Source organism: Heptranchias perlo, chromosome 36, assembly GCF_035084215.1.
Source record: "Heptranchias perlo isolate sHepPer1 chromosome 36, sHepPer1.hap1, whole genome shotgun sequence".
Lineage (NCBI taxonomy): Eukaryota > Metazoa > Chordata > Chondrichthyes > Hexanchiformes > Hexanchidae > Heptranchias > Heptranchias perlo.
The window spans coordinates 14211189-14234900 of record NC_090360.1 but is presented as its reverse complement, the minus strand read 5'-3'; the positions used below and the strand labels follow the sequence as shown (position 1 = coordinate 14234900).

General features: G+C 39.5%; 1 protein-coding gene and 1 long non-coding RNA gene across 4 annotated transcripts in view; one reads left to right on the top strand and one right to left on the bottom strand.

Moving 5' to 3' along the window:
* Positions 1-22875, top strand: part of mtg1 (mitochondrial ribosome-associated GTPase 1) — a 35638-nt gene extending 12763 nt beyond the window's left edge. The window contains exons 8-11 of one of the 2 annotated variants that reach the window (XM_067972596.1): positions 3368-3464; positions 5051-5132; positions 6573-6685; positions 22650-22875. In XM_067972596.1, the coding sequence (XP_067828697.1) occupies positions 3368-3464; positions 5051-5132; positions 6573-6685; positions 22650-22678 (321 nt within the window). In that variant the 3' untranslated portion in view covers positions 22679-22875. Of the gene's footprint in view, positions 1-3367; positions 3465-5050; positions 5133-6572; positions 6686-7101; positions 9356-22649 lie in introns of those variants that run through there. The other variant, XM_067972595.1, reaches the window with a different exon arrangement.
* Positions 9836-22932, bottom strand: LOC137304117 (uncharacterized). Of its 2 annotated transcripts, none has more exons than XR_010958514.1 (3): positions 22723-22932; positions 15264-15392; positions 9836-14360 (listed from the first exon to the last, which is right to left on the bottom strand). It is a non-coding gene; the product is annotated as an uncharacterized lncRNA (long non-coding RNA). The 2 variants fall into 2 exon arrangements; XR_010958515.1 differs by lacking the exon at positions 22723-22932 and adding an exon at positions 20665-21181.
* Between the last annotated feature and the right edge of the window lie 780 nt (positions 22933-23712).

Sequence of the window (23712 nt, the reverse complement as noted above, 5' to 3'; positions counted from 1 at the left end):
TTGCTCGAACAGTGTATAATACTAAAGATCTGTGCAGCCTGCAAACCACATCTGGATCACTTGGATCTTATTCCAAATCTGTGCAATATGATTTGGCCAAAACTATTTCATCTCAATTGTAGTTGACAGGAATTTGGAAGGGAAAGAAATGTGAGACAAGAAAGAAAAAAAGAATCACAATTATTCTCAATCTAACGAAAGTCTCTTAATGTCAAGGTAACAAAAGCCTCTTAATGTCAAAGTGGGGTAGAGAAGCTCCAACTGTGCAATACAAATATATTCATATAAATATGTTCCCTGTCGGCACACAGCCTTTTGTAATATATTTGACAGATTGGACATGTAGCCAATGTTGGCTGGTGAAACTATCATTGGCAACTTAGGCTGTGGCTTCAATATTCCCACTGACATCCAGAAATGCTATCGGAGAGCATTGAAGAATTGATCATCAATCATCCAGAAAAGGAAAAGATTTATGTGTAATGTCCATGGTCCAAAAATTCTTGTATGTGGAAGGAATTCTGTATATCAAAGGTTGGACAGGAATGAAATGATTATCATGGAGAGTTCTTGCTGTTTTAGTCTGGGAAAGATTCTTGTACAGCTGGCCATGTCGTGTTGATTGTATTGATTCACATAGCTAATTGAATACAGAAACAATTTTGAGGTGTCAAAAGAAGATGTTTGTTGCTGTGCTCTAACTGAATCTAACTGAATATTTAGTGCTAAGAAGCTTATTTTAAACATCTATCTATCCACTCAGGAAGCAGGATTAAATTTGTAACATTTTCGAAAGCAACCAGTACTTTTTTATTTTGAAGTGAAGGCTGATGGCTGCATAAGAAATAACAGCTCCATTAATAGTTGGTTAATAACAGGAAATACAAATAATAATCTAACTTGCAACTTAAAGTGTTTGTAGGCACTAAACTGCGGTCTTGTTATGCAAATGGCTGTCAAAGCATTGGACATCCAGCCAGAATGTGTCAGGCTCAAAATTCAGGGTTGACTGACACTTATGCTACTTTTATATTGCTCTTCTACCACCAACTCCTAAAGCACAGGTCTCATAAGCCATTGGAAACAAACTCATTGGGTTGGTTAAGATCACTCTCCAGCAGCCCTGTTTTTTAGTGTTTTTTTCTCTGTTGCCACTAGTGTGTCTAGCCCCAGTAAATGTATGGTCCCAGTGGCAGTACGATTCACAGTCATCACATTGTGGCGCAAGCCTCAGATGTTTGAGTACCATGGTGTCCCTTCTTGCTGATGTCAAGATGCCAGTACTTTGCACAAGCACACTGGTCAAACTGTCATGGCTACAGATGGGGATTCTCTTGGCAGCCAGTTCACATGGAGACTGGTTGCACAATTTGGTCACAAATGTGGGAGCGCAGTACACTTGGGTTACTCTCCCGAGACCAGGGCAATGGTATAAAAGTAGCTTAAAACCCACTTGCTTCCAGTTGGGTGAATGGTTGTCAAACAAAAAATTAGGTCTTCACCTTGGGCAAGAAAAATGGTAGCCACCACTTCACCCTACTAGTGTTAGTAATGGAGAAGCCTGAAGTCAGATCACTGATTCATTTTTTAAAATGAGGAAGATTGTGTAATGTGTATATAGACTCCATCTATAAATGTGCACCCTTCTGCGTTGACATAAAGTATGTTTGAGACCTTCAGTGGTAGTAAGTGGTATTGCATTTTCTGCACAGGTTCTCCCTTCTGCAAATCTGATCCTTTCAGAGCTCTCCATGCCTTCCCCTCAACTCTCCAGAAATTCTTCATTCTGATCCCATGAAGTTATTTAAACAGATCTCCCACAGCTATATAGAATGCTCATACAGCAGGAATCAAATACTATCTTTACAGTTCCATTTAAAAATGGACGTAATTAGAACGTCATTGAGTTATGTACCAAAATAATTGATGTTACTGATAGCCGGCTGCACTGAAATGTGTGTGACATAGCTGAGAGCTCATGCACTGTAAGTGGAAAAGGTACTGAGTCTGGCAGTGATAAGAAGCTGTCACCCACAAGGGATAGGGGGATAGGGCAGGAAAGTGGAGTTGAGGTAGAAGATCAGCCATGATCTCATAGAATGGCGGAGCAAGCTCGAGGGCCTTATGGCCTACTCCTGTTCCTATTTCTTATGTTCTTATGTAAAACTGGAGCATTGCTGTGTTAGTGATTGTTTCTCAGGTTGGTTCCCTTAAGCCGTCTGGCTCAGTTAACTCCGACAAAACATCAAGTCACTGTTTCAATGAAAGTTCTGCAGTAAATGGATCTTGAAGTTAATGGTTCCTGAAACATTTTTTTAAAAGGGATCCTAACAGAGACAAGCTGAGTAAGCATTCAGACTGCACTCTTTGTATGCTGGAGTACTGTCTACTGCACAGTAACTAATGTATTCAAGTGGTACAGTTTTCAACAAGAATTAAGCCTTTGGTATCAAAATGAACTCAAATTGATTTCTGAAACATCTTGCTGTAGGTAACCTTTACTATTAAAGCAATATTTAGAGTATGATTTACCAACAAATAAAAGAATGCTGTGTTTTTAATGTTTATTATTTGATTAGTGTTGACCCTTTTTTGCTAGCCAATTGTGGCCAAGTAGAAGTTCTCAGAAAGAGCTCTAATATTTTGTTTACATTTGGGCCGAATATTCAGAAGCAGCACCAGTTTAAACGCCAAAAGGAGGAAAAGAAAGGAGAGCAAATGGCCATGCTTGAAACTACCCCTCTTTTAGCAGTTGCCCTGAATTGGTCGTCTTCTCATAGTTTTAAAAAGTGGAATGCAGTGCATGAGCAAATTCTTAAAAGAAAAATAAATGTTTTTACAAATAACTGTTTGTTATTGAGACCCATAAGAATTGACATATTTCCTCAGCTCTTGGTAGAATACAGAATGAATGCTGCTTTTTAGGCTAGATGGTATTTGAAGGTACAATACCCCCACAGCAAACGTAGACAAAATCACTAACACTATTATATCATGATGAAGTGAAGATCATGAAGAGGAGAGGGCTTCTTTAATGTGGCCAACTATTATTGAACAGGTTCTTATAATAACTAATTTATAATAAAGGTGTATGCCAGTGAATGGATCAGTCATTGTGATGAATGCTCCTGGAGAACAGCTGAAGATTTCATTTTGCTGTGGCCTGATTTTTGTTTGACCTGTGCTATTAATAGTTCCTTTGATTGCCTGCATATATTTTCAGCCCAGAAGTAAGTGTGGATTGTCACATGGGCAGCAGCTGGAGACGCAACTGGCTAGGATCTAGGACAAGTATTTTTCTTGTCACCTTTCCTTGTCCTCCAGTGAGGTGATGACAAGTGTTTATTAATAATATATGTTTCCACAGGTCTGCGAGAGACCCCTCATGTATTTATTAGATACTCCTGGTGTCTTTTCGCCACACATAGAAAGCTTGGAAGTTGGCATGAAGCTGGCACTCTGTGGTATGTTCTGCACCTGTATTTTTGTTAACTGGAGCCTGTATAATGTTATTAGCATATTATGCAGATAAACACTGGTAATTGTAACTTGTGAATTAATAACTCATACGAAGTTAATAATTTAAAAGGACATGCAGGTCAGTTTTTTTTTGTTGAGCATTGTGGTTATACACTGACTTGTGAAATTTCTTTAGCCTTCAAGGGACTAAAAGTTAAATTCATGTTTTACAGACAGAACAACACTGAATCTCCAGTGTGTTAGCCGCAGAGTGATATAACACAACTTTGTGCTCCCAATTCCTTGTGTGGCAAGTTCACAATTTTTCTGTGGCAAGGGAGGCAGAAATTAATTGAAGCCCAGATAATTCCCCATGGAAAGGGAGAATAATTTAGAGGCCTATTTACCCCAGGTTCCCCATCTCCTGTTAGCAGAGGCTTAGGAACAGGACACCATTCTGTCTCTGGACCAGGGAATGGTGCAGGCAAGGACCTAAAACAAAGTAAAGGAACATTAGGAGGGGGAAAATGTTTCCATGCACAAACTGTATTGTACTCACAGTTCTGATCCAAAAAAATCTTCAGGATAAGATCTTGGACTTCTGGTTGGCAACTAAATAATATATGCTTTAAAATAATTTGCAGTAGCAATTAAATTGTATACAATGGAACCATTGCAAGCAGTGGATTGGGTTGAACCAAAAAAGCAATTACATAGGACTAAGAGAAATAACCGTACTGTAAAGGAATTAGAATATGAGAAGAACTTGTTTACAAAGAGATTCTCATCAGGCTTTCCTACAAATGGCAATCACTGTAAATAACTTTCTCATGCATAAACCCCCATGTAACCCTTACTTCTCTGATTATTCTTAGAAAATTAGAGTTGTTTGCCAATTAGCTTTAACCTTTCAAATTAGCCTAATTTAACCCTTCAAAACCACATAAATTGAGATAGTTTTAATGAAAATTGGCAGTTTTTTTAGCCGTTTCCGTTGTTTTGTTAATGGCCATACTTCCTGGTGTAAATTAACATCTCTTGCTAGTGAGAAAGTGTTTGCCGCTGGATTACAATTACAAGTCCTTGTGTCTAATAAAGATATCATCATTTTATTCCAGACACTCATGAGTGACTCATCATCCATTGCTTAAGTAGCTGTAGAGACAGTATTATCAGTTTATTCCTGTGAACAACTGTCATGATGTGTTCTGTAGAACCTCACATTTGCAAGCTTTTTGGAACTAAAGGGTGTCCGCAGCTGAATTGTCAGTGTATGTATAGCAAGGAAATAAGGTAAAACTATTTCTTTTAATGTGTTTTCGAAGAAGAGCAAGAAAGTTCTCCCCGTGCCCAGCCAATATTTATCCCTCAATCAACAGCACCAAGACAGATTACCTGGTCATTCATCTCATTGCTGTTTGTGGCATCTTACTGTGTGCAGATTGGCTGCCAACAACAGTGACTACACTTCAAAAGTAATTCATTGACTGTGAACTGCTTTGGGATGTCCTGAGAATGTGAAAGGTGCTATATAAATGCAAGATTTTTCTTTCTTTCTATGTAATAGTTTTGAACTTTGTACTTCCCACAGGAACTATATTGGACCATTTGGTAGGAGAAGAAGTAATTGCAGATTACCTACTTTTTACACTCAATAAACAACAGAAGTTCGAGTAAGAATTATTTTACAACCATTTTTTTAAGGCAGATTCATTTATAATAGTTCATATGCAGGTCTGAATATTGTATTTTACATATCCTGAATGGAAAGGTATTGTTTCATAATATACCAATCATAAATTAGGCTATGAAGGTCCTGGAGTAGTTTGGATAATCATGTTTAAGTTGTAAAAACAAGACACTTGGTTTTCTTCTCTTTGGATAATCAAACCTCTGATAGGTAGTCGGGACCTTTATTTAGAAGATTCTTCGTCTCTCTCTTTGGCTCAAATCTCTGTATCCTTCTTGATTGACAGGGCAGATAGGAATGCAAGGGGGAGTTGAACTAGGTTCACTGTTGCATTAATGCTCATGTCTTTAGTCATTTAAAAATGTGCAAAAGTGCCCCATCTTAATTTTCCTCCCTCAGTAAAATGCCTCTGCTTGGCCTCTGTCCAGATGGCCCAGCACAGACAAAGCGCAGCATAGAGAGATTTGCCAAAATTGATAGCTAATTGGCATTTTACTGTCCATCTTCCTGATTTTACTTTTCATCTTCTAGATCCCCATGCACCATATGTGTGAACCACTTTTGCTACATGAACCTATATTACACTGGAATTTCGCATGTGATGTAGCCATGATATAACACTATTTTTCATTTGTGCCACACTTAATGATTTATGTGCATGTAAAAACAGAGCAGTAGAAGGCATGCGACAATTTATCTCAGCATTCTGGGTTAAACAGAGGAAAATTGACCAGGGTGTTCCTGCTTCTAGGCACTCTGCTTAACCCAGAGTGCTGAGATACATTGTCGCACACCTTTCACTCTTCTGTTTTTACACGCACATAAATCATCCCGGCCGTAAGTGCATGTGTGTAACATCTGGCGAAGACAGGATCGAGCTTGCCTGTGATGTCTCCATAGTGGAATAGTCCGCCAACACTCCCTGCCAAGACTCTCACATGAACAATAGCTATTTGTGTAATGTACCAGTGTCCATGAAATCATACCCAACAAGGAATCCAAAACTACCTAACCCATATTAAGTCCTACTCATCTATCATCCCTGACCTTGCTGGCCTCCACTGGCTCCCTCTTTCCCCTGAAAAATCCTCTTCCTTGTTTATAAATTCCTGTTTGGCTTTGCTCTACTCTATTTCTGCAACCTCCTCCAACCCTTTATCACAATTATTTCCCCCCGCCTCCCCCAAATCCACATTTAGTGGCAGAGCCTTCAGCTATCACACCCCTGCACTATGGAATTCTCTTCCAAAACTCCTTCGCCTTGCTACATTTCTTCCCATCCTCAAAACCTCCCGTTTGACCTGATTTTGGTCATCTCTCCTAACTCTTCTCCTAATACAGTGCCCATTCTCCATTTGCCAAGTAAATAACAATCTGGTCTTGATATAAATCACTCAATGCGGTGCTGTGCCTTTCTTTTCAGCTATGTTGAACGATACCAGCTGGGAGAGCCCTGTGATGATCTGCAGACCGTGCTCAAAAAAATAGCTGTAAAATTAGGCAAAACACAGAAAGTAAAAGCTATCACTGGTGTGGGTAAGTGGTGAATCGTGCTGTACCATTAGTCCTTACTGAAATTAAATCCAAATGGCTTTCTTATAAAAAATAATTTTAAATCTTTTTGTAAATAAAATACTCAATGAATAACTGTGGATCATGATATATTCCAATCAAGAGGAAGCCACACTTAACTCACTTCGGACATCACAGGGTCAGTGTTCCTCAGTGTGTTATCCGTTATCTAATGTGATGCCTCTTTAGATTTGTGTGCGTTACGGGTCTAATTAAGAGCATGCATAATTTATCTTAAGTTAAGTAATAAATCAGATATTGGTATTATTGAAATAAATACCAGAATGTATTGGTATCCCTTCATCAATAGTGCATGATGTGATTAGCTTCTGATTATACTCAATTGAAATTATACAAGACTGGGTAAAAATATTTTCCAGGTGATGTGAACATTCTCATACCAAACTACAGTGCAGCTGCATATGACTTCATCAGAACCTTCAGGAAAGGAGAACTTGGGAAGGTTATGCTGGACTGAAGTTTACGCTACTAGTCTTAAAAGCTGAAGAGCAGGAAACCTGACCAAAGATTTGGGATTGCCTGTTTTGCATTGCAGAAAGGGTCCACATGACGGTATATGCGAGCAATATTTGAATCCCTTTAATGCAGTCACGATTTTCAAGTAACATGAAGTGCTAATTTAAGAAATGAAAGCTGCCTAGCTGATGAACATGGCAGGTATGACTGCTGCCACATTTAAAATGCAAGGGATGTACAATCTGCAAGGTTCAAGAATAAAGTTAAAATCAAGTGGCAGATCCTTGTACAGATACCAAATGTTTGGAAACAGCCCCAAGATAATAGTTGCAAAAAAAAATGCTGAATAATGGAATCCATCACAGCATTACACAGCTTCCATTTCAGATCAGGGACAAATTGTGCTTAGTTATGGCTTAAAATACTTCTGGTACTTTGTTGCAAGTCAGCGAGCAGATCTAACTTAGTGTTCCTATAAAACTAAGTTAAATGAGGAGGTTTCACATCCACCTTTTTTTTTAAAGAAATCAAAATTAAGACGAATCTGATTAAATTTAGCATTTTTTTTATTGTTTGAATATTAAACAGCAGGTGCTGATGGTATAACTAGGAGATCTGATTTTGAGGAATTGCTGAACTGCACGAGTGTAAAGGGACTATCATGCAGTAGATATTAACATTATCATTATCTCAAGTACATTGTAATGGTGTTATTTAAATTATGCATGTTAATTCTGCTCTTTTGGCTCAGTAACTCCTTTCATCCAGTTGTCTTGTTGCCTTTAGGATTTATCGCTGTTTTGAAACAAAAATATATATTTTTTAAAGTTAGTTCATTCCATCCTGTGTAACATTTTTTTTAAGAAAAAAGCTTCTGATGAGAATATTCCCTCTAATTAAAGTTGATTTTGTTTATTGCATTTCACCCAAGAATAATTGTGGCTTGCTATGTTGGACAATCAGTTACTTGACCTTTGAAAAGATTAAAGGTTGAGTTTCTACTCACCTATCCTACTTGGCCAGTTATTTATGTGTGTCCTCTATATGACAGACCCAGATTCACTCTGCATTCAGTGAAATTTGTTATGTTTTTACTCCTTCGTTGTATAGACTTCAGTGGTATTAGATCATCCTGGTTAACTGTTGTATCCAGCAACTGCTCAATCTGTTCTACTAAAGTCTGCTTGTACGGTTGAATATTGCATTGTGTTACATGCATTCAGATGTGTTCATCTAGCCTAGGTGTAGCAGCGATATTTACTTTCTTTAAATTAATGGGCCAGAATTTACTGTAAGTGGTGAACGAACGGCTGTTCGTTAGACTTGCCCTTCCCCATACACTTTCCACAAGGAAACTTCCACTGGAATTTAGAGATTCAAACAGTGCAGCGCCCTCTACAGGGCATCTGGGACCTGTGTGAACAGGGCAAGCAACTGTGTATCTCCTTACACAATCAGATTGAAGAATCATTAATGAACAGCGCAGTGTCTGAACCAGGAAGTGGAAGTTAGAATAGTGAAATCAATGTCAAATCATGTGCAGAAAGTGAAATAAAGCGAAGGAAAGAAATATTGGATTGAGAGAGATAAAAGAGGCAGAAAGAAAAAGTAAAAAGAAGTAAAATTTAAAAAAAATTTCCAACAACAATTTAAAGTTGAAGGAATTAGACTCCACATTTATAAAAGTTAATTTTCAGTGGCAGAGAGGTTGTTTGGCAGTAATTAAGACTTATCAAGCCGATAAAATGGGCACTTGGACTGTAAAGGACAGCCGGGTTTTCTGTTATATAGCCATCACCAGAAACACTTGTGACAAACTTTGTCAGATCTTGGGTGTGATAATCTGTGAAAGAGAATCGTTTCATTTTGCAACCTGTTTATTTCTGCATTTTATCAATACTAATGTGATCTTTGCTCCTCTGAGTGTTCCTTTATTCTGAACTCCCTGTACACCTTGCTACATGCTGTTCCTTCTTCCTCATTGTTGAAACCCAGACTCATCAAATTGTCACATCTAATTTTTCGTCGGGACCTCAAAAATGTGGAGGAAGCTGCAGATTATAGGATCAGAGAAGACTTCCTCAGTCTTCCCTTCTTATAATCTCTAGGTTTATAAAACCCATTGTTAGCATCAATAAATCACTGCTTCTTAATTTACCTCATCATCTCTGCTCTTATTTTCAATTTTGGTGGTGTCCTGCACTTAGGGACCTTCTGAATTCACCTAGATTTCTCAATTTAAAAATAAAAATCACCTCATAGAAAGTGGGTTTCCTTCAGGTCAAGTACACAGTTGTATAGAGGAATCTATGGCTTGATTGTTTACCCACTCAGCCAAAGTGCCTTATAGAGGTGATCAGATCCACGGCAACCATACCAATGCCTGTATTGCTGCATCCTTTGTACTAGGGACAGCAGTGAATTGTCTGTTCATACGGTCAGTATGCCCAAGCTTTGTTCACAGAGCCACAGCTAACATCATGTCATGGTGCACGTCATTCATAGAGGTAAGATTTTGGTTGTTTCAGGAATAGCCGCATGTACTCAAGACATACATAAGAAATGCCCCATTCACATGAGGACACTATTCAGCCCTCTCCACAGCCTCACTGAAATGGATTTTATTAATGATAAACATTGTGCATAAAGTACTTTATTGTAAGGAAATATTTTTCATACAAATGTATTCCAAACAATGAAATGAAACAAGTCACCAAACACATTACAACCTATTAACACAATACAAAGTATTGCTGCATGTAAGCTACATGTTTTCAGTTTGTCTGAAAAGTTATGCAATTTTTTGTCACAATTTATCAAGTATGTGCTATATAAATACATCAAACACAATGCATTCTCTATATAAATATATCAAACACAATGCATTCTCTATGTAAAGATACTTTAGCCACAAAGTAGCTTTGTCAGTAGATGTGTTAAACACTGTTACTTAGTGCTGTATATAAAATGGAAACATGTTCTTCCTGCGACATTACTTCATAAAATAGTTTCTAAAGTATTATTGTTACTAAGTATTTACTGTATATAAAATGTTTCAAACATCACTTTCACTTTTAAAATATTAAGTAAACTACAAACAGTTTACAAATCTTATCAACAAGACGGGTTGACAGTCTCGTATTATAAAGGCCAGAGACACTCCATCATATGCAGGGTTTAAGTCCCCAATTTGATCCATAAGGGTTTTTAATTTTAAAAAATATCTTGCATCTTCAATGGAGGGAAAGAAGTTTTAAAATTTAATGGGGAAGATAAGTCAGGAATTAAAATGCAGCACATACTTTTTTTGAAATTTTCAAGATTAAGATCGTTAGATTTTTGTTGGGTAAGGGTATCAAGGGATATGGAGCAAAGGCAGGTAAATGTAGTTGAGATACAGATCAGCCATGATCTAATTGAATGGCGGAATAGGCTCAAGCGGCTGAATATATCTGTTCCTATGTTCTTCTTTGGTGCTATGAGATTTTTTTTTAAAAGAATAAAGTCAAATAAGCTGATATTTACCAGTTTTCCAGTTTTAAAAGTTCCTTCACCAATATTAACATAATTGCAGTAAAACAGTAACTTCAGTCACCTTTTTAAAAACCTCTTGATGGCAAGTCAGCAATTTAAGCTTTAAGGGCACCAACAATCAATAGAAGTAGAATCCTAGTTACTAGTAAGATAACAGAATATTAGTACCCCACCCCCTCGCTCTCTTTTGCTGTCCGGACATCTCTCTAGGCACTTTTTAATTGTTGAAGCAAATTTGCAATGAACTCAGCCTATTGACAAAAGTGCCTTCTGTTTTTATAATTATGATTGTCTTAAGTAAAGATATTGTAGTGGCCAATACCACCTATATTGTCTCCAAATGTTTCCTTAGGTTAAAAACTGAGGTAAAATATTGTTCTAAAATTAATTAGAATGCACCATGTTAAATTCAAGATTTTCCAGAGGAGGGTAAGTGCCTGGTCACCTTGGGAATATACACACAAAGTGGGAGGGGCAGCATTTTGAAGAATTGTGTACAATTTTAACTTTTTACCTACAGCCCTGATTTGAAGTGATGTAAAAGTTTAATAGTTTTCCTTTTGTGATACAAGGCAGTCGAGATGTTCAAATTATGAGGGGTTTTGGTAGAGTAAATAGGAAGAAACTGTTTCCACTGGCAGGAGGGTCGGTAACCAGAGGACACAGATTTAAGGTAATTGGCAAAAGAACCAGAGGGGAGATGAGAAATTTCTTTACACAGTGAGTTGTTATGATCTGGAATGCACTGCCTGAAAGAGTGGTGGAATCAAATTCAATAGTAACTTTCAAAAGGGAATTAGATAAATACTTGAAAAGGAAAAATTTGCAGGGCTATGGGGAACAGGCAGGGGAGCAGGACTAATTAGATAGCTCTTTCAAAGAGCCAGCACAGGCACGATGGGCCGAATGGCCTCATTCTGTGCTGTACGATTCTATGATATTGTCTGAGTCCAGTACTGTTTTGGCTAAACAGCTGGCAAGCCAGATTGTCCACGTACACACACACACATAAACTGGAGATAAAGAGAAACAGTGGGGAGAAAATGAGATGAACCAAACATTATATGGGAGAGGGGTTGCACAAAAAATAGGAAGAAACCAAATTAAGGGAGGAAAAATAAAATCTGGCCAAAGAACAAATTGAATATAACTTGGGCAGTTATGCTTATCTTGAGTTTCTGATGCACCCAGCTTAGAATTTGAAACTGTGGGCAACCCAATTAATTTTTGTGACTTTATAAGTCAAATAATTTAGGTAAACTTTGTATTAACATCCATCCGCGTTTTCCAAATTACTTTCTCATTTGTGCAAACATGTACCAACTTCTGCCAAAATTGATCTATCCCTGGAATGCAATCAAAATTTCTAAAGACCTGCAAGCACTACAGTACTATTGCTCCTTCTGGTCCCACAAGGAAAGTTTTTTTTTTTAAAAGTACATTTTTGGGCCTCTTCCCCATTGTCTCCACCTGGCGGAAAACTCACTGTGGCTTGCCACTGAAGCCGCCCAGTTAAAATTCCAGTCGGGTCCCAATGACGTCATTGGGACCTGACATGCATATGTGAAAAAAAAAGGTCCCCCCATTGGCTTTGGGTAGGTTTTCTTGCAGCCTGTTCAGTTGAGCAAGTTAAAATCAGGAACCGTTGGAACCTGAGGTCTGCCCATCTAAAACAGAGTCTGTTTAAAAAATTTAAGGGTAACATTCACGCGCTTATTACATAGAATTTACGGCACAGAAGCAGGCCATTCGGCCCAACAGTGCCAGTGTTTATGCTCCACACAAGCCACCAACCACCCTTTTTACTTCATCTCACCCTATCAACATATCCTATTCCTTTCTCCCTCATGTACTTAACTAGCTTCCCCTTAAGTGCATCTGTGCTATTCCCCTCAACCACTCCATGATAATGATTCCACCATTGGCGGCCGTACCTTCAGCTGCCTAGGCCCTTAGCTCTGGAATCCCCTCCCTGAACCTCTCCGCCTCTCTACCTCTCTTCCTTTAAGATGCACCTTAAAACCTACCTCTTTGACCAAGCTTTTAGTCACCTGTCCTAATATCTCCTTATGTGGCTCAGTGTCAAATTTTGTTTGATAAAGTTCCTGTGAAACACTTTGGGATGTTTTACTACATTAAAGGCGCTATATAAATGCAAATTGTCGTTGTTGTGGTAGCAAGTTCCACATTCTGACCATTCCCTGAGTAAAGAAGTTTCCCCTGAATTCCTTGCTGGATTTATTAGTGACTATCTTATATTTATGGCCCCTAGTTTTGGACTCTCCCACAAGTGGAAACATCTTTTCTATGTATCTCATGACTAGTAGATGCATGCCAGCTTCTAATAATGTATCAGATATCGACGGCTCCAATTGGCATCAAATGTTCCAGGTACTACCAGGGCAGTTATACTACACATCCATCATTAGTGCAATTTTCATAATGCAGCATTATCTCAATTTCCCTTTCTCAATTTAAAAGAAATTGGAGCAATTCAAATTTTCCATAGTGGAGTGAGTAAACCTGTAAGAAGTCGCTTCACACAGGTTACTGTGTGACAACGGAGTCATGTCAAATTTTAAAACTTTGCTGAACTATCTGTAACATCAAACCTTGAGGGTGAAATTTGTCTTTGCCGTTTTTAGTGAAAAAGTAGCCGTGTTTATAAAGTGGTGCAATGCCGCTTTGTGCTTACAACTACATTTTTGTTGCGGTTAACAGATAGGAAGTTCAACTCTAAAGATTTTAATGATAGAAAACGACTGGCGGGGTAGTTGGCTGTTTCAGAACCTCAAAAATGTCCCTGGCTGTTGGAGGTTGGTGATAACTGCAAATACTTTTAAAGATGACTTAGTAACAATTCAGTATATTTGTATCAGTTTCTGGAATAGATTATAGCTTTAATATTCAAACCAATGATTGTACTTGCAGCAAATATATCCCTACAAATGTAGATACTGTGACTTGATTCTCTTGGGGAACTGTATTCGAATGCATACAGGCTTCTATATTGCCTAAATCTATTCGGTGCTATAAACGAGTACTGTGTCTATTAACATTTAGAGTGATACCAAACTAATGAACTTCCTAAAGAGGATGACGATTGTGGCTGTGATAAAACACTGAGATGCAGTTGAATACTGCTTTCAAGAGATTAAAAGTGGAAATATCTGAAGGTAAGCACAGAGCACATGGATAACAAGCTGAAGGAAGGCCAAAATGATATGGCTGAGGATGTCCAGGCCCTGTAACTGTAGACTCCTCCCTCAGATGTGCAGTTCTTGTCTGGGGAGCAGTTCTCATTTACGTACCCTTGCACGTCCTCGTCCCAGCGCAGCCTTGATCCTCGCAATCTTCCAGCCGCAACACCAGCTGCAACTCCAGCCACAGCTCCGGCCGCTGCCCCTGCTGCTGCCACTCGTGCATTGGACCCGTAGGACCTGTAGCGGCTGGGATACCTCGCCCGTACCCGGGAAGCACGGAAACGCCCCCGGGCTGACCCCCGAGCTGAGCCTCGAGCTCCTCCTCTCCCTCCCTTGCAAGTGGCATTTTCGCAGAAGATGGCTACCAACAGGATCATCGTCCAACATGTAGCTGTAGTTCTATTCATGATGAAGCATCCAGAGACCTGAAAAGATTAACACTTTGCACATTATTTGGCTATATAAAAATCCAACGGCAGCTTTTTGAAGAAAATGGCACTGAAATCCACAGCATTACATAGAAGACTGGCAAAATACACAAAGTCAAGGCTGGGAACAACGTTTGTGGACTAAAATGTATATTTTCTAAGACGTCACACATAGGCTTCTCACGTGCTGTGAACGTGCATTGGAACATTACAGGCCCCATTTTCAATCCTTCATTTCCACAAATGGAATGGACAATGGGCTCAGGATTTTCTGATGCATGTTCATAGCGTGTGAAGTACCTCATCACGGACAAAGACGTGGAAAATCTACCCTTAAAAGTCACTTGTGTAAATCCAATAACAAAATTGATGATATTTGTTTTTCCACTTTTCTTGCTGGGTTATTATTCCACGGGATTGTATCTTTCTCCTCCTGCCTACTTCCAGCGATGTTAACCTGGGAATCCGACATCTAAATCAGCCCTGTAGAAGAACTTGGTCCCTGAAATGCTTGGTTGAGGGGTGCACTACAGAGGTCCATTGAGCTAGTCTATAGGTCAGTGTACAGGAGTTATCATTGCAGAGCCTCAGAGTTATATCCCTATCTAGAGCTGAGTGAACTTGTTTTGAGTCAGAATCCAAGAGAGATATGTTACTGTGCCTGGGAGAGGAAATGCCCACATGCCCACGATTGTAACCTCTGGATAAAATAAGTCTGCGTTTTCTACTGGTCTTCCTTTATTGAATACTGTTTTCCTCTCCAGTGAGCTGCTGTGTAATGCTTACTACTGTTTGTCTGGTCTGGTACACGTTCACAAGCCATATTAACAAGCTACAACCAAGAGAAACATTTGAAAATCATGAGTGATCATCTCAGTATTTACTACTGTCTATACTTACTCATACCATTAGTGTAGAGGGATTTTTTTATTACTTGTTTTAATCGCATAGACCTTCATTTGCATAACCATTGTGACATCACCCGACCTACTCTACCCTCAGTGGAAATTTCTTGCTCCCTTCTCACGCCTGCAACACAAAGTGGAAATGATTAAAGACAACCAAAAATAAAATAGTACGCATGATATAAACAGAATATTACACGTCGAAACATTTGACACAGTTTGAATTTGCTTCTTGAGACAGACTGATACAACCCACACACGGAATGAAAAAATTGTATGAAATGCTTCCACAAGTGTGTATATTAAAACAGTGAATGATAGATTGGTAATCGAACCACATGGCTAAAGCGGTTTCTGGGCAGACCAACGATGCCACAAAAACACAATGGTTAGATAATAGAAATGGAATTGAAGGACAGTGATGTACCAGGTAGATAACAGACTGTACACAGGGTATCTAGACCATTACTCACATCTATTTCATATGTTCCAACCCTGAACTAAATAACTCTTCTTTAAAGTGGGATTCCAAGTAGAAAAGGCCACAGAAAAGACAATGGGATTCCAGGTTTTGTAAACAATAGTATTGAATATAAAAACAAAGCAATGATGTTGAATTTGTAAGATATCGGTTAGGCTACAGTTGGGAGTATTGCGTTCAGTTATAGGATATCCTATTATACGAAGGATATAGTGAAGATTCACCAGAATGATATTAGGAATGAGGGGATTGTTAAAGGTGCTATATAAATGCACATTGTTGTTTTTGTTATAGTTATAAAGAAACATTTGAACAGAGATAAGGGGGATCAAAGATATCAAATGTTTTGAAAGAGTAAATAGTGAAAGATTGTTTCTACTATTGGTGAATCAGTAACAAGGGGGCATAGAACTCAGGATTGTACCAGAAGACAGAGGGGGAAAGTTAGGATTTTTCCATACAGAATTATTAGAACATGGAATAATTTACCATAAGTGACTATTGAGACAGACTGTAAAATCACTTAAATGGGAATTGAATAAGTATTTGAAGCTGAAGAATATAATGGTATATGGGGAAAGGGCAGGGAAATGGGATTAGAATAAACAGCTCCATTTGAAGAACTAGCACAGGAATAGGTGCATTGGTCCCAACAGCCTCCTTTGTGTTGTAATTTCCATGATTCTGTTTATTTATCATGTTGCTTTTGTGTTATTGAAGGCTCAACATTACTTTTCAGTCTGAGCAGGACACAGGACACGCTAGTCAAAGTATGAATGCAATGTGAATCTTGTTTAAATTCTAAATACAAAATAGGAACAGGGAATGGAGATCTGAGTTAAGGACTGCTGTTTTCCTAGTTAAGGATGTATTTATTATAATTAATACAAAAAACTGCTTTAAATAGCCAGAGGCCATGGAAGAGTTCCACTTGAAGACCTGACTCATGGATTTCAGAATGAGATCAATGGTCGAAATCAATAAGGGGGCCGGTTTTATGAATTCATGCTCCCGGTGTTCAACTTTGCATGATACGAATTTTGGTGTGGGTGTCCCCAAGATTTTCTGTCCATTAGAATTAATGGGCTGACCACTGCACTCGAATTGCCAATATATAACCCTGGTGCATGAAGCTCCACACTGCGAGTCGAAGAGGGTGTCTATCTCCCAGCCCATAACAGTGACCATAAGACCATAAGAGATAGGAGCAGGAGTAGGCCATTCGGCCCCTCGAGCCTGCTCTGCCATTCAATGAGATCATGGCTGATCTGATTTTTACCTCAACTCCACTTTCCTGCCTTTTTCCCATATCCTTTGACTCCCTTGCTGATCAAAAATTTGTCTAACTCAGCTTTGAATGTATTCAATGACTCAGCTTTTTGGGGTAAAGAATTCCAAAGATTTACGACCCTCTGGGAGAAGAAATTCCTTCTCATTTCCGTCTTAAACGGGCGACCCCTTATTCTGAGACTATTTCCCCTAGTTTTAGATTCCCCCATAAGGGGTAACATCCTCTCAGCATCTATCCTATTGAGTCCCCTCAGAATCTTGTATGTTTCAATAAGATCCCCTCTCGTTCTTCTAAACTGCAATGAGTATAGACCCACATTCATCTATAAACAATGGAAATAATATAAGCAATCACAAGAGGATGTGGTAAATACAGACATATAAGGATAGATCTTCTGACCATTGTGTTGGTTATGCTGGTGTAAATTGGAAACAGGGGAATCAGGAAATCCTGCAAGCAGGCTTTAGGCCTGTTTCTTGCCTGATTCCTAAAGAACATAATTTTCTGGTGGGGATTTTAAATGGGCAATGTGTGCTCTTGCAAAAAAAAAATTTGCAAGAGCCTCATTTAGCCCCTAAGGTTTATTCAAATAATAATAATGACTGTTAACTGCAATTTCCTGGGTTTTTGCAGCAATACACTGGCAGGTTTGTAACCTAGATAAAATGGGAACACACCATTTGCCTGTAAAGATTTGGTTCCTTAAAGGTGTGCTGTACAGTTTCCTGTTGCAGATGAACAGTTTTAATACTTTTTGGATTCCTTTTGTCTCATTTTACAGCAGTGTTTACTTTTTAATTTCCTTAGCCCTTCACTTTTGAATTATTTGCATTTCTATTTCACTGGTTTTGCCATCACCGTATTGCTGGGAGCTGCGAATTTAGTTGTAGCAACCAAAAATCTGAAGATGGTTATTCCTCTGGGCATTTGTCTTACACTGAGAGATTTGGAAAAGTATGTGAGGAAGGATCAGAGGCAGGTGCAATTACACCAGACATACTAGCTATATTCCCCCTTGCTTCATGATGGCCTGTAGGTCCATAATGGTCATACACCATTGCTCGTGTCTGGAAAGTAGATTCCTCCTCAGTCACTGACAAGCCTTGCAAGATGCCTTTTGCATCTCAACTGATTGCATGAAGCATTGGTGCTCAGATAGCACCCTTCCTTTAAATACATGCCCTGTGAGATGCCACACCCTGGCTGACAGCTGAGGCATGCCTCTACCTGACCCTCTGGCCAACAGGTGCCTGGTCCTCTACTGCCACCTCCATTTGCTCCTCCTCACTCATGCTCAATGCTTCACCTGAGGCAGCCTCCTTAACTGATTTTGCTAAATCCCCTGGAGTGGATGTGCCTCTGCTGATGTTTATGCTAGGTTTAGTGAGTGGTGTGAGCTGCTGGCTTCCTCAGTGTCACGAGCAGTTTCATCATCATCATCTTGGAAGAATGGTGACAGCAGGAAAATCTTCAGATAGAGCTGACATACCAATATATTGTGGTATGCTGCTGTAGTGCAGTGTATATCTGTGTGTTAATGAATGAGAGAGAGATGGTTGTAGCTCTGAGCTTCAGGAAAGCCTCCAAACTCAACCTGCCTCATGCCGTATATATCCTCCAGTGCAGGAATTACAAAGTAAGCTCTTCATTCATGCACAAGAGCTGCAAATTGCAAGGCCCCTATTCCACTGTGCTGCAGTTCCTTCTTGTTTGGGCAATCTTGTCTTCCAAGCAGATACAAAGTGTTGAAAGATTGTAAGTTTGAAGGCCACAGACGTTGACTAAAAAGTGGCCAAGCTGCATCGCTATTCATGTAAGTCAATGAACATACATCATAAATCTATATTTAGCTACTGATTTTCTTTGTGGGCACAACCATAAAACATTTGAGTTTGCCAATAGTTGCATATTTCAGTGCCAGCTGCAAAGTTAGCCTTGCAGCAACGTGGGCATTAATGTATAGAGTTGAAAAGCTGTCTGAGTGCTTTGCATACAACCTCAGTCAAGCTGCATCGGGGTGAGAGGACATTCTTTGTGGAATGCATACTGTGTCCCATACAATTTGATATGGCAATCCTGCTGAGGCTGACAAACATCCTGTGGATGTGGGAGACAACATTTACCCTTTTGGTCACCTCCACCCACATATTGCAGACCATATGGAAAGGTTCCTTTGAAGTATAAATTGGGCACACTGCATCAAAATTCCCAATGAGACACATTGCACACAATATTAAAAGATTCCATAGAACAATCCAGATTCCAAACATTTTGGCAGAATCCATTTCTTAATATGAACCTCCTATTTCCTTCACTACATTTCCTTTGCCCTTATGTCTGTATATTCAACCTTGCCATTCCCAGTGCTGTTGCCTGTCTTGCTGACAAGCACAATGAAAATAATGACTCAATATTAACTTGGCAGTCCAATGTTTTTATTGTTATAACAGTGCATGGAGTCATTATGGTTTGCATGATGAACTGTGAGGCAGTCTCCTTGATGTACTGAATTTGTATTTCATGACTTACCTTGTGAACTGCTCCTGAGTGCATCCTTGACAGAAGGCTCTCTGACTGTTAAATCTCCAAGGGACCCTCTTGGAATCAGTGGGGCCTGGGACTTCCATATTGCCCCTGATCCAGAAGGTTCTGCATTTCTGGCAGCAATGCTGTGTGTGATTGTAGCTGTTTGGGCTGGGAAACATTTCAGGGTATCCATTATCAACATGCAGAGGCATAGTGTCAATTTGTGAGCCAACCACCAGTTCCTGCAATACCAAGTACAGGCCATTGCTTGAGAACAGGTCTTTAAGGCACCCACCTAACAGTATAAGCAGACATTCCACAAGGTGCCTGAATCCCTCCCTCGTGGTTGTCTGGAACTCTTCCTGAAATATTGGAAATGGCAATGATTGCTTCCTTGAGTTTAAACCTCATAGCAGCAGTGCGAGCATTCATGAGGAATACACCCACTCTGACTACGGTCTTCGTTACTGGGGCCTCCGCTGCGGCTAACATCTTTGTTGCCTCATACTTCACAGCAGACTCCAGTGGAAATAATCATTTCTCGGTGATTGTGCAAATCCAGCTGGTGAACTCTTCGACAGCAGCTCCTAAAAACTTTCGGCATGTTTCTCAGGGACAAATGAGAATTGTGAAGATACGTATGCTCATGCACCATCATCCTTTTGTAAGCTGGCCCTGAATCCAGAGCCAATGCATCATGGTTAATAACGACACTGGATCTCCCCATGGCAACAGTTTGTCTCTCTGTTGCCGACAGTATTGACCATCCCCCATGCCCCTTGCCTCACCCTATGTTCCCTCTTCTACCTCAGAATCCTTAGGCATATGTGTCTTTGAGCTGGTGCTTGCTTCAAATGGTAGTAACACTGGGTGCTGTGCTGTTTGAGCTTATTCAGATGTTTCAGACTCAGCCTATCACTTTCTGCATTTATGTGAAAACAAAAAATGTGATATTTAGAGTGCATAGGCTCAGCAATCCCTATTTGCATATGCAGGACAACCTGCACTCTGTGACATTGCTCTCTTAACTGAAAAAAGGAAGAAGAGATAAAGTCTCACAAACCAGTAAGTAATTAGAATAGCAAGTGGTGGACTTACCACTAGATCCATATGATGAGGTGCAAGTGGGTCATGCATGGTTTTAAATTGGATTACCAATTGTTGATAATATCATGCTTGGAAGGGCAGTTTTCATCGACTGGTACATTTCACTGTGGATCACCATTAAAATTCCCAACAGCAACTGAATGGCAAATGTTGGTTCATTGACGGCTATGGGGGTTGTCACAACAACAGCTGTTCGGCAGCACGTGATTTTCTTTAGAAATGTCAATTTCTATCTCAGATCAACAGCATAATTGTGGATGCCCATAAAAGAAGTAAAATCAGTGGCATCAGAATCAGTCCTCATGGGTTGAACAATGCAACTGACAGTATCAGTTTATGTTTATACTGGTGTATACTTAAAATCTGACACCGTCACAGTACACCTGATCCATGTACTTTTCCTCTACACCCCGTTTATTGTTGTAATACAATTCCATAAATCATAAAAAGGTGTTATTTGACATCTTGCAAATTTAACAGAGGTGTGCTTTGGGCCACATCACTGGAGTCACCTTTCCTGTAGAAGAGAGCATCCATAGCAAAAATACAAATATTTAATAGTTATTGTTACTCTAGAACTTTCAAACACAGTAAACATACTGATATCTTCAGTACATTCAATCTCTATAACATATTAAAAATCTATGTCTGCATACACTTTCTGTCAACTTTTTACAGTATAAATTCCTATGTCCACAATTATAATGGAAACTGCCTATGTCACGCTGTCACGCTGTAATTACATCCTCCCACCAGCAGGGTAGTGCAACACCACCACTGTCTCCATGAGGGTGTAATTACAATGTGACAAGATTACATAGGCAGTTTCTATTATTAATATGGACATAGAAATTTATAGTTGAAATTTAAAAATGACGGAATGTATGACTTTAAAATGGGGACCAAATTATGTTTGTGCACATTAGTCCAATTATCCCCTGCCCTCTAATTCTTTTTCATCTAAAGACTTGGACTTGGTCTTGGCATCCTGTGCAACACTACAGGAGATCGACTAGCATATAAATGGTACAGCTAATAAGTGGTGTGATACATTGACATTTCCCACAAAATCACCATAACAACTGTAACAGTAATGGACATTGGTCTGACCCTGTGACCTTTCTTAATGCACTATAATGCATTATAAATTGTATAAGCTGATAGATACCAGTATATCTCAGTACATTCACTGCATTTTGATAGGTTCATCTGTCCATTGGGTTCTGCCCTAGGGCAGGTCCTAACTCAAGTCTCACACAAGAGATTCTTAAAGCCATTTACTAGGGAAGAGCAGCTGAGATGGCTTCCCATTGCCTTCCTCGCGGTTTTTATTTTCGGAGTAGGCTGCAATCAAGGCTAAAGAGCCCCACCTACCCTTTACGATCGGGGAGGGGGCACCTGCACCTTACTGACACAAGTATCTCAGTTGGACATCAATCCAGTATTCAGTTCCAACACCGGTCTCCCCTTGCTGGGACTGCCTGAACCCAGACCTTCTGACTCCCTCTGATATTGTGATACTCTCACATCTCTTTGTACATTCATTGCATAAAATATATCACCGATTGGTACTGGTATTACAGCGGCATTTCTCCCATATCGAGTGTACAAATAGTATTGCCAATGTGCAACCGTGAAATATTGACATCTCTCATTGCATTCATTGTATAAATAACGCCGCATATATATAATTTTCTTTCCTAAGCAGTGACCTCAAACTTAAATCACTAGCCTGTTATTTAGTCAGGTAAAGGGTTCTGAAACCCAATTCTCACCTATACCGTTGATAGATGGCAGTTTCTTTCTGAATCTAGCACATACTACAGCAGTCAGTTTTTCGCCCATGTTTTCTCTTTGTGGTGTTGCTCAGTTATGTATTTTTTGTAATTACCGCTGGAGGTAATTAGGGCTGATTTTTTTAAAAATTGTGTTACGTTTTATTTGTTGAATCGTGCTATTTTTTTTGTTGTTTTCAGATATGCCACTATCCTCCCTCGTTGTTTGACAATCTCAAGTTGCCCATGCTTAAATCCAGTGCCCAGTACTCACCTCCGGCAGGGATTAGAGTCGGTCCCGGTGATAAGCTGGACTGCAGTAAATGGCGTTGAAGAATTCGCTGTCTGCTCTCGTTACTTGTCTGTCTGTGTTGCCTCTCCTCCCCGCACCTTCAAATCCCAATCGATTTAATAATTAAAATAGAGAAAAACCGAAATATAATTGTCGCCTGTAATGTCACCGAGTTTACAACCGAGAATTCAGATATGAAATTGCCTCGATGAACTATCTTGGCCAGCAAAACATGTATAAGGGCGAAAAAAATCAAATCAAAAAAGGGTAGGAGGAGCTTTGAGACAGAGAAATGTTACATGTTCCCTACTTACGGCTGCAAAGGGAACTCCTCCCCATTGAAAAAAAAAGATCAGGACATCTCTTAACATTTTAATCTTCAAAATCTTAAATGATTGACTGAAATACATATACAGATCTCATTTCACTGGCTTATTCTATCTTACAATATGAATTTGTTTTTTTTTTCTTTTGTCTTCCTTTTGTGTGTTTGGATCAATCTTGTTCTGTTTCCCTCCTAAATTCAGAACATTTTGGTTCTTTACCATCTCTGGAGAGTGGTTGGGTGTTTGTATAGGAGTAGCATCATTGATCCTAGCCCAGTCTCACCCTTGAGAGAGTCTTGGGTGTTCCTCGACATTGGTCTCCACTTTGCATCCAACTCTCACCTGTGGCTGCTTTGAATTGCTGCTGCCCAACAGCGCACGCCGCATAGCCACTTTGACTGGTGGGTTAAACCAACGGAGAGCAGTTACTGCTCCTAGTGAAGAGTGAAGTGTCTTCCCTCCAGCCCAGACAGACCAGGCCTAGCAGACCCAACAGAGGAACCTTTCCAGTTCTCAATGACACAACAGCAAAGTGTGTTGCACGCAAGATTCAGCATGATGATTGTAGCTATCTATTGTGAAAGGTCTTTAAGGGAACTCATTGCATCTTTTTATTTGTCAACCAACATCCAGAGCAGAGAAGGCA